The sequence below is a fragment of the Oncorhynchus kisutch genome, linkage group LG11, assembly GCF_002021735.2.
Source record: "Oncorhynchus kisutch isolate 150728-3 linkage group LG11, Okis_V2, whole genome shotgun sequence".
NCBI lineage: Eukaryota > Metazoa > Chordata > Actinopteri > Salmoniformes > Salmonidae > Oncorhynchus > Oncorhynchus kisutch.
The window spans coordinates 61,688,166-61,703,060 of record NC_034184.2 but is presented as its reverse complement, the minus strand read 5'-3'; the positions used below and the strand labels follow the sequence as shown (position 1 = coordinate 61,703,060).

Sequence of the window (14,895 nt, the reverse complement as noted above, 5' to 3'; positions counted from 1 at the left end):
TTTTGGAGTGGTTGAAAAACGAGTTTTAATGACTCCGACCTAAGTGTATGTAAACTTCCGACTTCAACTGTACATATTCATATTCTTATACATTAGATCTTTAGATCTTAAAAAAAAAAAAAAAAAGTTAAAAGCTAAATCTTTTTGCCTGAGTAATCTCTGGTGGCAGAGCATTCCATTCTACATAACTGAGCGACGCGTTAAATCTGTTTTTGGTTTGTGTAGCGTGAAGATACCCCATAGTGGCGTGTCTGGTGTGGTATGTATGTCTGTTTGAAGTGAATGCAAATAGATTATACAAGTGTTGTGGCATGGGTAACAGGTGCACTATCTCGCTTTAATAGCTGGGTGCTCTACCAGATATGACAATTATGACTTGAAATGAAATTCCAAGTTCGAGAACATTTGGGGTTTCATTTGAAGGTTACCCAAGCGGTGTTCTTTAAAAAAAAAAAAAGAGGTAGTCAAGTTCCCCTCAACCATGAAAGACTGTCATCCATGTTGTCGATGTTAGTTCTGTGTGTGCAGTTAAGGACACGGCGGGCTGCTTGGTTTTGAGCCAGATGTAGCTTTGCTGGGTTTTTCTTTGCAGCACCCGACCGACCGTATTACTGGCCAGTAATCAAGATGGGATGAGATCAAAGCCTAGTATAGTTGATCTTTGTTTCCAAAACACAGAACATCTTTTTTTTTTATAACAGACATACCTCTCCCATCTTGAACATGATAACTGACCATCCAATGTTACTCCTGGGAGTTCAGCTTCTTCAACGGTCACACCCTTTACAACACGGCTCCAGTTGAGGTTTAGGTCTAGGAGAAGGCTTTGAACCGAATAAAATGCTTTTGGTTTTAGATGTATTTAAGACCTGTTTATTGTTAATTACCCATTCTGACACTGCCGGTAGCTCCTTGCTAAGAGTCTCAGTGAACTCACGCTGGCTGTAGGCGCTGATGTCTGGTGTGTTCAGTCATCAGCATACATAAAAGTTTACGCTTTTTGTGAGACAAGTGGCAAATCATTTGTAAAGTACAGTGTTGGGCCGCCACCTTGAAGCCAATTAGCAGATGCTCATATCCAGAGCGACTTACAGGAGCAATTAGGGTTAAGTGTCTTGCTAAAGGGCAAATTGACTGATTTTTCACCTTGTCAGCTAAGGGATTCCAACTAGCGACCTTTCGGTTACTGGCCCAACCTGCCGGCCAAGCAGTCATGGGTCGTGGGTCATGACCCACTCACTGGGTCTGAGAAAGAGAACGGTACACTGGCAGATCTGATTCTCACGGCTGGCTGGCTGGCTGGCAGGCAGGCGGGCAGGCAGACAGACAGGCAGACAGACAGACAGACAGACAGACAGACAGACAGACAGACAGACAGACAGGCAGGCAGACAGGCAGGCAGGCAGGCAGGCAGGCAGGCAGGCAGACAGACAGCTGGTTAGACTAGAGAAACCTCCCAGAATCTACGGAATTAAGAATGTTGAGTTGATGCTCGAGGCAGCTCAATCCCATCTCCATGGCAATTGCACTACTGTCTGTGCACGTGACTGATCGTGGACCTCTGGGAAAAGGAGGGAGTTGAGGTTAAAGGGAGACACATTTATGAACTGAGCGAGGAATACCAATTGACAGAGAAATTTGTCATCCACAAATTTCACAGTAAATTAACAAAAAGATCCACTGGGTGTTTTTTTTAAAATTTCTCAAGGAAAACATGTTTTAAAAAAAAAGTTGTCAGTGAAATACCATGGTGACATAACCAATGTTCCCTTCTTTATGCACTGAGCAAATTTCTGGTCTGCTGAGAGCTAACTTGAATGTTGTGAAAATCTGTGCAACTTCTGGCGCAGGTTTACTGTGAACACTGAGGGTTTACCTGCTTTAAGTTACAGTTTTAACAGTGGCCAAGTAGTCTACTGTTGCTATTTGGTCATAATATAGGCCTACCAGAGTGGCCTACCATCAAAAATAATGAAGAAAATACATCCCATAACATTTTGACATGGAAATAGCTGTTCTATCATCCAACCTACAGTAGCAGACAATGTGTGTGGTGTTCAATGTAGCCTACATGCCATGAGACTTATAAAAAACAAACATACAGGGCTCGACATTAACCTGTTTATTCACTTGTCCTTCAGACAAGAAGGTGACTGAAAATGTTGTTGTGTTGTTTGATGCAAGATACCACTTTACAAAATAAAATGCATTATTATTCCCATACGATTTTATTCCCATACTCTTCACCTATTTGCTGCTTAGCTTATTCAAGCCTGTCTCAAAATACAACACTGCCCCTCTAAGACCAAAAAATATGTCTAGAAATGTACATGTTTTGTTCTCTTGTAGGAAGCAATCACTCCCACATTGGTGACTACAAATTATTTTTAACTGGGCTAATAATTTACTAACTAGCAAAGGATATGAACAAAATGTGCACACATGGCTACATGCAGCTCTCGCTTTGATCTCAAAACAAGTGTATCTCCTCACGACCGCTCATGTTGTAAACACAGTCCAGTTCAAAGTGAATGGCACATATCCATATATGGCAATGGTCTATATGCATAAATGCCTACTGAAGCTCTGATTGGTTATGCTGCACTGGTCTGTGTTGAGTACGGGCTGAGTCGTGAGTGTCAATGCAATAGAATCCTACTCCGATGCCTTCTGTCTACAACAACAAAAAATCCTGCATAGTTTGTATTTTCTCCGGTATGTTGCATTGAAAGTGGCTAATATTGCATTGATTCGATCACAATTCCCACAGTAAAGGGAAACGTTGATAGTGTTAACTAAAGGGGAAAACTCCAGAAAGTTGAGTGAAGTTCAATCTCGTGCTTCTCTGCGCAGCAGTCTCGGGGAGCTGCACGCCTGCTCATGTGCTCCGCTTAGAGGGAACATTGGTCATAACTAAGAGAGAGACCAGACCAGGACATGGTGGCTGCTCAGTGACAGTCAGGCCTGCTGCTTCCTGTTTCCTGTGGAAGGAGGGCTGGAGGGCAAATGCCAGGTCTGCTCTGCACTGGGAGGATAAGGCAGGAACTCCAGGAAGTGTTCCGTGTCACACCCTTCCGTGTCCCATCACACTGTCCTTCCCCTCTGACCTCTCCCTGCTGGGTCCTTGACCTCTTTGGGTTGGGTTCTTGTCCCTGTGAGGACGTACTGGCACTTTAACAGCATGCAGCTCTGACTTGTGTGAATCCACTGCAGCACAAAGTGGGCTTTCATGGTCATAGGCGTTTCACGGGGGAATCTGCACAGGAACATGTACTTTGAGCTGCTGTAGGATCCCTTTTTAGGATAATAATCATTTTTTATAATACATCTCGATCCTCCAACTCTTGTTTTGAGTTGAGTATTCAGATCTAGATCTGCACTCATTGGCCCACACACTCACCAATCACACTAGGCTGTGTCAGAGCTTAACATTGGCCGTTGGTCGATCAGAACAAAGCATTGACTATATTGAATAGTTTGCAGGCTTTGTGAGGCATTCTTGCAAGAGTTGAGATGCATTCTTACTGGTTGCCAGGGGGTGCAGAGGACTCTGTGCCAAGTGAGCTGTGTTCCATTTAACTATTTTGTCCCTTGGAGACTGAGCTGAATGCTAAAAGCCAAATCGACTTCCCTCCTACACATCTAGCGTTTCTCCTCTTTGACACTTGCTCGCATATTTTACAGCAAACCAACAAATGTGGAATGAGAATGTGCGGATATCGGGCGTGATGAATATGTAGGCCTAGCTATTTTGAATGGCAGTAATGTCATTGATGATTGACATTGCTCATTTGTAACTGAAATCCATACGGCCGACACATACTGTATGTCGCTTCGACGTCAATTATAAATGGCATCAAATGGCATCAACACTGTGGTTCACTCTGTGGGAAAACTGATGCTGGTGCTATAGGACAAATGCCTCTAAAACCCCTAAACCTGCAGTCTCAAGGACCCTGGGTACCCAACACACACATCATCCGACATCCCTGCCCCTGTAACGCCAAGTCGACGTAGCATGTTCCGTATTAATGTAAAATCATGTTCATATCAAAGCGGAATATTTAATTAGGACAAAGCAGACACAGAGAGGATTATGGGTGAACTTTGGCGGGGGTGCCAGCTGCTCCTCGCTCTCTCTCTCTCTCTCTCTCTCTCTCTCTCCCCCTATAACACCATTAGAGAGGCAGTCTGCCTGCTGCTGCCCGCCTTGCCTTTGTTCTCTCCGGAGAAGTCATCTCACTCTACTGCCTCACTGAATAACCATTCCTGGATTAGGGTGTCAGGGGGTCCACCATGGTGTCTCTGACCTTGTCGGTGTCATTGGTCTGCAGTATCATGATCATTTAGTATTTCTCTAAGACGAAAAGAGACTTCGGGATAAACAGGTTGTTTGCTAGATTGTAGACAATGGAGTAATGCGAGAGCCAAAGAAACGTGTTGGATGGTATAGGCTCAGATTTTTGAAAGGGGTGTTGATTGTACCAATATCACTCTCTACAGGGTTTCCGTCTTCGCGCGTACACATCACACACTCATTTCATATTCTAGTCTAGATAGGACCACGCTGAAATTTAAGATTACTTACTGTAGGTGAGTATTTGTATGTAGGCAATGGTATATGCACTTGAGCCAGGTCGGGCTCCTGCGTTAGAAAGAGAGAGAGAGGGAGAGAGATCAAAGCACAGTGCCCTGGGAGAGAGGGCCCCAGGGCCATGCGCTGCTGTAGCCGTAATTGGGGAAGAGCCACGTTAAACTGTCCGGGAGCCAACTGAGGCCGGGCTTAATTAAAATGCATGAAATTTAATGAGCTCCACCAACGTTGTAGCGTGCTTTCCCTCCGGTCCTAAAGTAGTGTATTTATGTTGGTGTTTATCTTCTCCAGAAGTGAATGTGGCAATGTAATGGTTCTGTGAGTTTCCGTTTTAATGAGTGAAATATGGATTGTTTTTTACCTCAGAGAAAGAGGAAAGCATAAATATACCTTAATTTACTGTGGATCAGGAATCATTTAAAATCCACATGTACAGTATGTGAAAATGAAATCTGAAGGATAGAATACCGTAAGCGCTTTCATTGATGATCTCTGTGTGTGTGTGCGTGTGAAAGTACTGTTTGTGATGCTATCAAATCCTATTCAACTGAGCATTTGTTTTTGGCAGATCCAACATCCCAGTCAATGAATCTGTCTCTAATGGCGAATGATACAGAAACTCCTGCATCGAAAAAACACAATTCACTCAGAGATTCTGCACATAATTCTTCTCAAGAGTTTTTGATAACAAACACATTTCCATGTAGGCGTTAGTAGTGCTGTGAGCCGAGAACAGAGTTTCAGAGTAGCTCTTGCCCTCAGCGGCGATAAAAGCATGACATCAGCGTTCTCTTAATTGCACGCTCTGTGCGGTGAGAGGATCTGGAGGTCGGTATCGCAGGCTGCCTCCCGAATGGCGCCCTATTTCCTATACGGTAATAGTGCACTACTTTTGACCCGGGGCCCATAGGAGTCCGGTCAAAAGTTGTGCACTATGAAGGGAATGGGGTGCCATTTGGGACGCAGAAACAGGCCAGACAGCACTGGCCAGGCAGCACTAAACACAACATGGCCGCCCGGCTGTAAACAAACATCTGCCTTTGATTCAATCACTGTGCTAGTACAGATCATAAATCAAGGAAATATGTAAATGAGTGCTAGAAACTTCATTACTCGAGGTACAGCAGAGCTTTTTGGGGGGTTTCCCCGTATTTTATCAATACGTAAATCTAAGGCAGTGATCTTGACCTCGAACAGATACTAAATGTGTGCGCTCATGTGTATGCGTTTAGGATCTAGATTTGTACGATTTATAGATGTTTAAACCTCGACAGGATTGCAGGACTAGCAGAATAGCATGTTGTCAGGGTTTTGCTCTCCACTTGTGAAACACAGAAGAGTGGAGAAGAGATGCATTGTAAGACACAGCTGCTCCACCTCGGGCAGTACTGTCCTAATGATGCTACTGAATCTAACCGTTTGGAATTCCGTTGGCCATTTTGAATGTCATATTTAGGTCAACTGGTGCTTTTTCAGCATTTGGTATGTTGTTATGCCCGTTTTCATGCAAGCACTCTAAATAGCTCATAGGGGTTCAGTGCGTTAGCCTCATACTCAGAAATGACTAACATTTACCATATAACAATGTTGTTCTCTTTTGGTTACAAAAGTCCAGTCTGTGATGCTACTATAAGTCCTTAACCATCCTCTCTTTCGCTCGTTATGTGTTCACAGGCTTTGGATCAGGACAGGACTGCGCTGCAGAAGGTGAAGAAATCGGTCAAGGCGATCTACAGCTCAGGCCAAGGTGAGTTTTCTCAGTTTTCTAGGCTCGTTAACCAGAGGGTTAACGGTTCCAATCCCAGAGAGGATTTTGAGGAAGGATGTGCTTGTGAAAGACCTTGAAAAGCTATTATCTATAAATAGACTGGTCTGGGTGAGTAATTATGCCCTCTTATGAATCTCAATATTACAGAGTTTCAAGCTTCTATCCACATAAAGTCAGTTCATTTGGAGGTTGTTAGGGCCTTGAATAGGGGGTTTCTGGGCCTCTTCTCACCTGACCTCTCTCTCAGGTCTCCTGTCTGAGAGTGGATACAGTTCAAGCCCAGTCACTGTCCAGATGCTCGGTTTATGCCTACTACATTAATGATAAGTCCAGATGGGTGCGACTGTTTGAATGATGGGGAAAGCAGCAATGATGGGATAAGCAGACTTGCACACACAAGGCCCTGATGGAGCTGTACTCCTAAAACGACGAATGGGAGTCTGACCCCATTGCGTCATGCGTCAATACATTTTTCCTAATGAAATGGCAGTCTACCGATGCTCCTCTGCAACCCATTCACCTACACCCAGTTTACATGATTCACCCATACATGTGGAGCCTGACAGTCTGACAATCTGATTGAAATGGCAAAAGCGAGTCGACGGCACGACAAGCTGTTGCATTTGTAGCCAGGTGGTCGATGTCAACCTTTCCAATGCTCGACCACGATCACCACTCCGTGGGTGTTTCCCAAATGGCACCCTATTCCCTATGCAGTGCACTACGTTTGACCAGAGCATTATGGGCCCTGATCAAAAGTTGTGCTCTATAAAGGGAATTAGGGGATGTTCGAGCCTAGCACCACCACCCTTGTTGTTGAACCGAATGCTAACCCTGGTTTTCTCCCTCTGTCTCCACTAGACCACGTCCAGAATGAGGAGAACTATGCCCAGGCTCTGGATAAGTTTGGCAGCAACTTCATCAGCCAAGAAAACCCTGACCTGGGAACAGCTTTCGTCAAGTTCTCCACCCTGACCAAGGAGCTGTCAACCCTGCTCAAGAACCTGGTGAGATGCGTAGGACTGACGGATCAGTCGTTATTGGCCGGTGAAGTCCACAATGTTCACAACGTATTTGACAAAAAGGTGTCCTTTGAAGGAGGGCGCCTGTGTTTCTGTCCATCTTGGGAGCAGGCTTGACTTGGGCTTGTGCAACTTGTCTGTCTTCATTGGAGAGGCGTCTGCAAACCGTTTTCGAATTCCGCTGAATCGGCCCCCTCTTATCAAGTTGTTTCTCCGAAGTAAAAGATCCCCCCCCCCTCCCCCCTGACTAAAGCGTCATTGCGATCATCCCAATATGGCTGACTGCTGCTGGATCTAGCGTTCAGCTTGTCTGCTCTTATCGCTCTGCCATAGATTTCCCCTGACGTCTCTGTTGAAGAAATGAGTCCTGTTGGAATTCTGTGTGTCTGAGTGGTTGTTGTTGGACGAAGCTGCCGTCCCCTTGCTCTCTTCCTGTGTGTCTGGCAGTAAGATTAGACTCCCTATAAATACACTGAACCGCTGCAGACTACTGTGTGCGTGTGTGTGAGCTCTCCTGGAACCCTCTTATTAAATCAGCCACTTGTTGGCACTGCCTGGGGAGGTTGAATACATATAGCCTGGAATCGTGTTGAAAGGACAAGCAACTCTCGACATCCCTTATAGTGGTGCAAAGTCCAAAAATATATTGTTCTCTCTCTCCCCGTCTCTCGCTTTATCACACAGACACACTTTTGTGGATGAGATATTTCGAAGACATACATTTGCCTTGTATACGTTCTCGTGTATCAACCATTTAGTGTATGTGTGCGGTCCAGGTAGGTCTACATTCTCGCTCACCTAGAACACTGGCAAGCAAGGCCACCAACATGCACGACCAAGCACAGATGCCCACTGATCTATTTTCAGACACAGTTGTCATTTCAGTGTTTATTCAATATATCCTTCGGTTTCCATAACTGCTGCCCAAGTTGGGCTGATGGTCAGTGTGCACTGCTGTTGGTCTTGATGTTAGTAACTCCCTCACAGGAACCTGTCACGGAATTATACATTGTCATTGGTTATCTACAGAGTTTAAAGGTCATTGTAGCAGCCAGCAGTTGACACTGCTATTAGTCTGGCAGACATTTCTCTCTCTCTATCTCTCTCGATCTATCTCGATCTCTCTCTCGATCTCTCTCTCTCTATGTAGTTTATGGAGTGAACTGTTGGTACGCTGGCACTAGTTTGTGGTATTTACCACCCTTAAAAAAGGTGCCTCTCTCTGGAGTCCAGTGTGAGAGGAAGGAGACCACCCCGTTGGTCTGTAAAAGTAGTGAGCAGTAGGCAGAGAGAGCGAGGCCAGCTCTAATACTGGAGCAGTGGCCATTAAGCAGGTGATTGATTTGAACATTGGGCCTTTGCAACAGAGGTACTTAAGTGGACATTAAGTGATGTTTGTTTCCATGACCGGAGCCACGGATCTCAATGGAACTTGGCCCTGGCCATCACAGACCCAAATGGAATAAATGCTCAGGAATAATTACCGGCATTAATCTATTTGGTTAGAGTAAGCAAATTACTTTGGCTGATTCCTAAATAGCTAATAGCTTAGCACATTTTAAGAGTCTAAAATGCTTTCAGTGGTTCCTAAATAGCCAAGATTGAGTTCAATCTTAGACTGAAGATAATACTGGGTCTGTCAGTAAGTGTTGATGTACTCCAGCTGAAAGCTGAAGCAGTAGCTGCTTGACTCTTGCCCTGCTGACCAAGTCACTGTAGTTCTCTCTCTCTCTCTCTCTCTCTCTCTCTCTCTCTCTCTCTCTCTCTCTCTGTCTCTCTCTCTCTCTCCAGCTCCAGCTCCAGAACCATAATGTGATCTTCACCCTGGACTCTCTGCTGAAGGGGGACCTGAAAGGCGTGAAAGGAGTAAGATTTACAGTAACCTCCTCTTCTCCCTTGTTTCCTCACTCCCTCTCTGTCTGCATGACCCCATAGGGGAGGGCCTATCACTGAGGCATGATGGGAAGAGAAGAGGGAGCCCACTCAGTAGATCTGTCCATTCATCTGTGTGTGTGTGTTTTAGAAAGTGTTAGAGAGAGTGTGTGTGTGTGAGAGAGAGGAAGAAAGATAGAGAAATGGAGAGGGGGAGGGAGAGCGAGTGGGCCGGACTGTTTAAAAGATCACACTGTAAATCTTTGTGGGGTAAACAGTGTCCTTGTGTTGTGCCTGAAGGCGAGCGCCACGAATAAACGGGTCATGAACCCGTGAGGTTGGACACATGGAGTGGGCGTGGTAGTGGGCTCCAGAACGTAAATTGTGAGCCTGAGGCCTTGGCTGCAGTGGCAGAGCGGCGCTAGGGAGTGAACTGTTCGGTCGTGGGATTTTGGAATGACGGTTGTTGGCCAGCTTAAACGGTCACTGTAACAACCGTGATGATCATTTGAATATTTAAGACGCACATTTCTCCTCTCCTCTCCTCCGTTCCTGACTGCATGTGCTGCTGTAGAAATAGAATGAGGATAGAACGGGCGTCTCCCTTCACGTCAATGATGGCATGGTGAGTGGACTGCCGGCCATTTGCGAGTGTACGCATATGAGCAGAGCAGGAAGTAAACAGGAAGTGTACCCATCAGTAGACGGGTTAGCTGACAACATCGGGAAAGTGATGCGCGCCCGTCGATGAGGCAGAGGGCCGTGTGTTGTCATGGTTCTGGACGGTCAGATGGCTAGCAACAACGACTAGAAACTGCCATGTGGCGCGGCTCATTTTAGTTTTTATTTTGTTATTGATACCATGTCTTGTTTTATGGGGTTTTGACTCTTGTCATGTCTATGCTAATTTGTAAGCTAGCTAACCAACAACTGTACCGATGAATTTGAGACACAACAAGTGGTCATTGTGCAAATGTGTTTGTTTTCAATCCAGATTTGGAGAGGAATTATAGTTTACATGTTGTCAAACAGTCCTTTTGAGTCTAAATCAACCCTGTCTGTTTTGCTTCACATTACAAATAAATACATTCCATTGCATGAGCCACATCAGTTAAGATCATTTGAAGGAACATTTGACATTACGATGGAAACGAGTGTATCACAATACCAGGTAGCCATTGCGAGTGTACCCATGGGTTTGCCAGTCAAACTGCCAGGGAAAGAGGTTTGTTTGCTCGTTTGCTTCAACACCTTGCTTCTTTCAGCAAGGAGCCACCAAGCTTTATCACGTTGTTAAGAGTCCATGTTAATGCCCGGCCGTCCCGTTTTCAGTCAGCTGTTTGTTCCACACACACACACACACACACAAAAAGACGGTTATGACAGTTGTTTTAATTTCATGACTGTCTTCATCCGTAACCGTTAGTGCTGAGTGATTAACTGACATGTCTTTTTTTTTTACCAACTAATTGGCCGATGTCGGTTCAATAGTTTTTTTAAATTCTATTTAGTTTGTTTCCATTCTGTGAGCGCAATGCGTTCGTTGCACATTGAGTTGTAGTTTTCAACAGGCCACTGTTCTATATAATTATTACGTTTTCTGCTCCAATCGAACTACAATTACCATAATCCATTGCGTGGCTAAACTTGTCCGGTCTGTGTTTCTTTTACACCTTGCTACATAAGAGATGGAAGAATGCGCAATCAAGAGGGGATATATATAGAGAGCAGTTTCTTTGCGAGGTATCTGTACCTGAAAAGACATGATCTAAGTGGTTGATAGTTGGTATTCAGCAGTCACAAAAGTATGCCTTATTTACTTTGAAGAACTTCTAAAATAGTGATTTTTGTCAGACAGCTTATTCAGCAGCTCTGTAGAGATGAGATGATTTGGAACGAAATAGTCATCAAATAAAACAAATGTTGTATACACAACAACTTAAATATATTTTATTCAAGTAAAGTAATGTGAATAACTGGTTAATGAGTTATAAGCAGTCGTAGGCAGTCACCACAATCATGGGGCTTTTATTAATTGTTTTATTCTGTATCGTGACAGAATTCAACCCACATAATGAATTGCCAGAATAGCCAGTAAAGTTGTTCAATGGGATCTATATATGGGCAACTGAAATGTCTGACTTTTTGCGACAGTCTGACTTGTGAACATCTGTATGAAAACCAAATGAAGGGAGTCATAGATATTATTATTTTTTAAATGGGTGGAGGAGATTAATCATAAACCCAAATTGAGAACCTTTTGTTTGAGTCGGGGCGAATTTGTGTGTGAGAGATATATTATTATTAAAACAAGAGATCGCTATGTGCACATGCAGTGGTTGAAAAAGTACCCAATTTTCATACTTGAGTAAAAGTATAGTTACCCTAATAGAAAGTTACTAAAGTAAAAGTGAAAGTCACCCAGTAAAATACTACTTGAGTAAAAGTCTAAAAGTATTTGGTTCTAAATATATTTAAGTATAAAAGTAAATGTAATTACTAAAATATACGTATCGAAAGTAAAAGTATAAATCATTTCAAATTCCTTATATTAATAAGCAAAGCAGACGGCACCATTTACTTGTTTTTAAAATGTAGCCAGGGGTACAATCAACATCATTTACAAATTATGTGTTTAGTGGGTCTGCCAGATCAGAGGCAGTAGGGACGACCACGTGTTATCCTGATAAGTGCGTGAATTGGACCATTTTCCTGTCCTGCTAAGCATTCACCATGTAATGACTACTTTTGGGTGTCAGGGAAAATGTATGGAGTAAAAAGTAGATTATTTTCTTTAGGAATGTAGTGAAGTAAAAGTCAAAAATATAAATAGTAAAGTAAAGTACAGATACCCGAAAAAATTACTTAAGTAGTACTTCACAGTATTTCTACTTAAGTACTTTACACCACTGTGCGCAGGTAAGATCAGGGATATTGCCCATGCGTATTGAAACAGGTAAGATCAGGGATATTGCCCCTGCGTATTGAAACAGGTAAGATCAGGGATATTGCCCCTGCGTATTGAAACAGGTAAGATCAGGGATATTGCCCCTGCGTATTGAAACAGGTAAGATCAGGGATATTGCCCCTGCGTATTGAAACAGGTAAGATCAGGGATATTGCCCCTGTGTATTGAAACAGGTAAGATCAGGGATATTGCCCCTGCGTATTGAAACAGGTAAGATCAGGGATATTGCCCCTGCGTATTGAAACAGGTAAGATCAGGGATATTGCCCCTGCGTGAAACAGGTAATATCAGGGATATTGCCCCTGTGTATTGAAACAGGTAATATCAGGGATATTGCCCATGCGTATTGAAACAGGTAAGATCAGGGATATTGTCCCTGCGTATTGAAACAGGTCACTATTGTGACCTTGAAGAAATAGAGACTGAAACTCATTTTATCCTCTGTTGCCCTTTCTACCCCCATATACGCTTGCTCTTATTCCAGAAAGCCCACCAGATATACCCTGACATTATGTAGCTGAGCGATGAGGAAAACCTTTTTTTTTGTCCATTGTGTATTCTTGTTTGCGGAATATTTAGATAAAGCCTGGAATAAAAGAAAAAGGGCTACCTATAATTAAATTATAAAAAATATTTAGCTTCTATGTGGTAAATGGTATATAGATTGGGTACAGGCTTGTCTCCCACTTTAAACTTCTCTTTGTGCCAGACTTGGTTCAAATGCCTTGTGTTTCAGTTTTCTGTATTTATTTATATGTATGTATGTACAGTATGTATGTATGTTTTTTGTACTGCTCTAGGGATATAATTATTGTTATTTACTATTATGTGTTTATTTTGTTATTTTTGTATTTATGTTTTTTTTTCACTCTTTATGCAATGCGTGTTGCAGAGAACACCGAAAGAAGAATTATCACAGTGAATTATTGTAATGTTTGTTGTGGTCATTTAATCCCATAAGGGATGGGTTACCAACATTTATTCATTCATGCATAGTGAATTTAATGTTTAGACATTTTTATCAAAAACGAAATGTCTTTTTTTTTCAATCTTTTTTTGTCATAGTCGAACCAAAACCTTACTGACCTCTAAAAGCATGAATCACTCCACTCTAATAACCGTTGGTTACATGGTTATACGGTAATTGTGCCAGCCCTATGTGGGGCTGTGTTGGAGAGAGAGAATTCTCAAGAGTCAACACTGGACTGTGGGATTCCAGATTGACCTGTTTACTGCTGATTACTGATACTTTGTTCTCCCCTCTCTTTCAGGATATCAAGAAACCCTTTGACAAAGCCTGGAAGGATTATGAAGCTAAATTGTAAGTGTGTTAATAAACGTGTGCCTGTACCTAGCTGTGTTGGAACACTTGAGGTTTGCCTTTCGGAAAGTATTCAGACCCCTTGACTTTAGGTTCAAGCCCTATTGAACTTGTTTTTTCCCTCTCATCAATCTACACACAATATCCCATAATGACATTGCAAAAACAGGTTGGTATACATTTTTGCTACGGTAATTTATAAATAAAAAAACTGAAATATCACATTTACATAAGAATTCATACCCTTTACTCAGTACTTTGTTGAAGCACCTTTGGCAACGATTACAGCCTTGAGTCTTCTTGGGTATGATGCTACAAGCTTGACACATCTGTATTTGGGGAGTTTCTCCCATTCTTCCCTGCAGATCCTCTCAAGCTCTGTCAGGTTGGATGGGGAGCATCGCTGCACAGCTATTTTCAGGTGTCTCCAGAGATGTTCGATCGGGTTCAAGTCTGGGCTCTGGCTGGGCCACTCAAGGACATTCAGAGACTTGTCCTGAAGCCATTCCTGCTTGTCTTGGCTTTGTGCTTAGGGTCGTTGTCCTGTTGGAAGGTGAACCTTCACCCCAGTCTGAGGTCCTGAGCGCTCTGGGTCAGGTTTTCATCAAGGATCTCTCTATACTTTGCTCCGTTCATCTTTCCCTCGATCCTGACTAGTCTCCCAGTCCCTGCCGCTGAAAAACATCCCCACAGCATGATGCTGCCACCACCATGCTTCACCGTAGGGATGGTGCCAGATTTCCTCTTGGCATTCAGGCCAAAGAGTTCAATCTTGGTTTCATCAGACCAGCGAATCTTGTTTCTCATGGTCAGTGAGTCCTTTAGGTTCCTTTTGGCAAAATCCAAGCAGGCTGTCATGTGCCTTTTACTGAGGAGTGGCTTCCACTCTACCATAAAGACCTGATTGGTAGAGTGCTGCAGAGATGGTTGTCCTTCTGGAAGGTTCTCCCATCTCCACAGAGGAAGTCTAGAGCTCTGTCAGAGTGACTATCGGGTTCTTGGTCACCTCCCTGACCAAGGCCCTTCTCCCACAATTGTTCAGTTTGACTGGGCGACCAGCTCTAGGAAGTGTCTAACTTCTTCCATTTAATAATGATGGAGGCCACTGTGTTCTTGGGGACCTTCAATGCTGCTGACATTTTTTGGTACCCTTCCCCAGATCTGTGCCTTGACACAATCCTGTCTCAGAGCTCCACGGACAATTCCTTCGACCTCATGGCTTTGTTTTTGCTCTGACGTGCACTGTCATCTGTGTGACCTTCTATAGACAGGTGTGTTTCTTTCCAAATCATGTCCAATCAATTTAATTTACCACTAGTGGACTCCAATCAAGTTGTAGAAACAACTAAA

The 14,895-nt window shown here is 43.4% G+C and overlaps 1 protein-coding gene across 5 annotated transcripts in view; it reads left to right on the top strand.

Annotated features, from left to right (window-relative positions):
- Positions 1 to 14,895, top strand: part of LOC109899463 (arf-GAP with SH3 domain, ANK repeat and PH domain-containing protein 1) — a 72,025-nt gene that overhangs the window by 19,483 nt on the left and 37,647 nt on the right. For all 5 annotated transcript variants that reach the window (XM_031836028.1, XM_031836030.1, XM_031836032.1 and 2 more), the window contains exons 4-7: positions 6,269 to 6,341; positions 7,224 to 7,369; positions 9,176 to 9,250; positions 13,496 to 13,545. In XM_031836028.1, the coding sequence (XP_031691888.1) occupies positions 6,269 to 6,341; positions 7,224 to 7,369; positions 9,176 to 9,250; positions 13,496 to 13,545 (344 nt within the window). The remainder of the gene's footprint in view (positions 1 to 6,268; positions 6,342 to 7,223; positions 7,370 to 9,175; positions 9,251 to 13,495; positions 13,546 to 14,895) is intronic.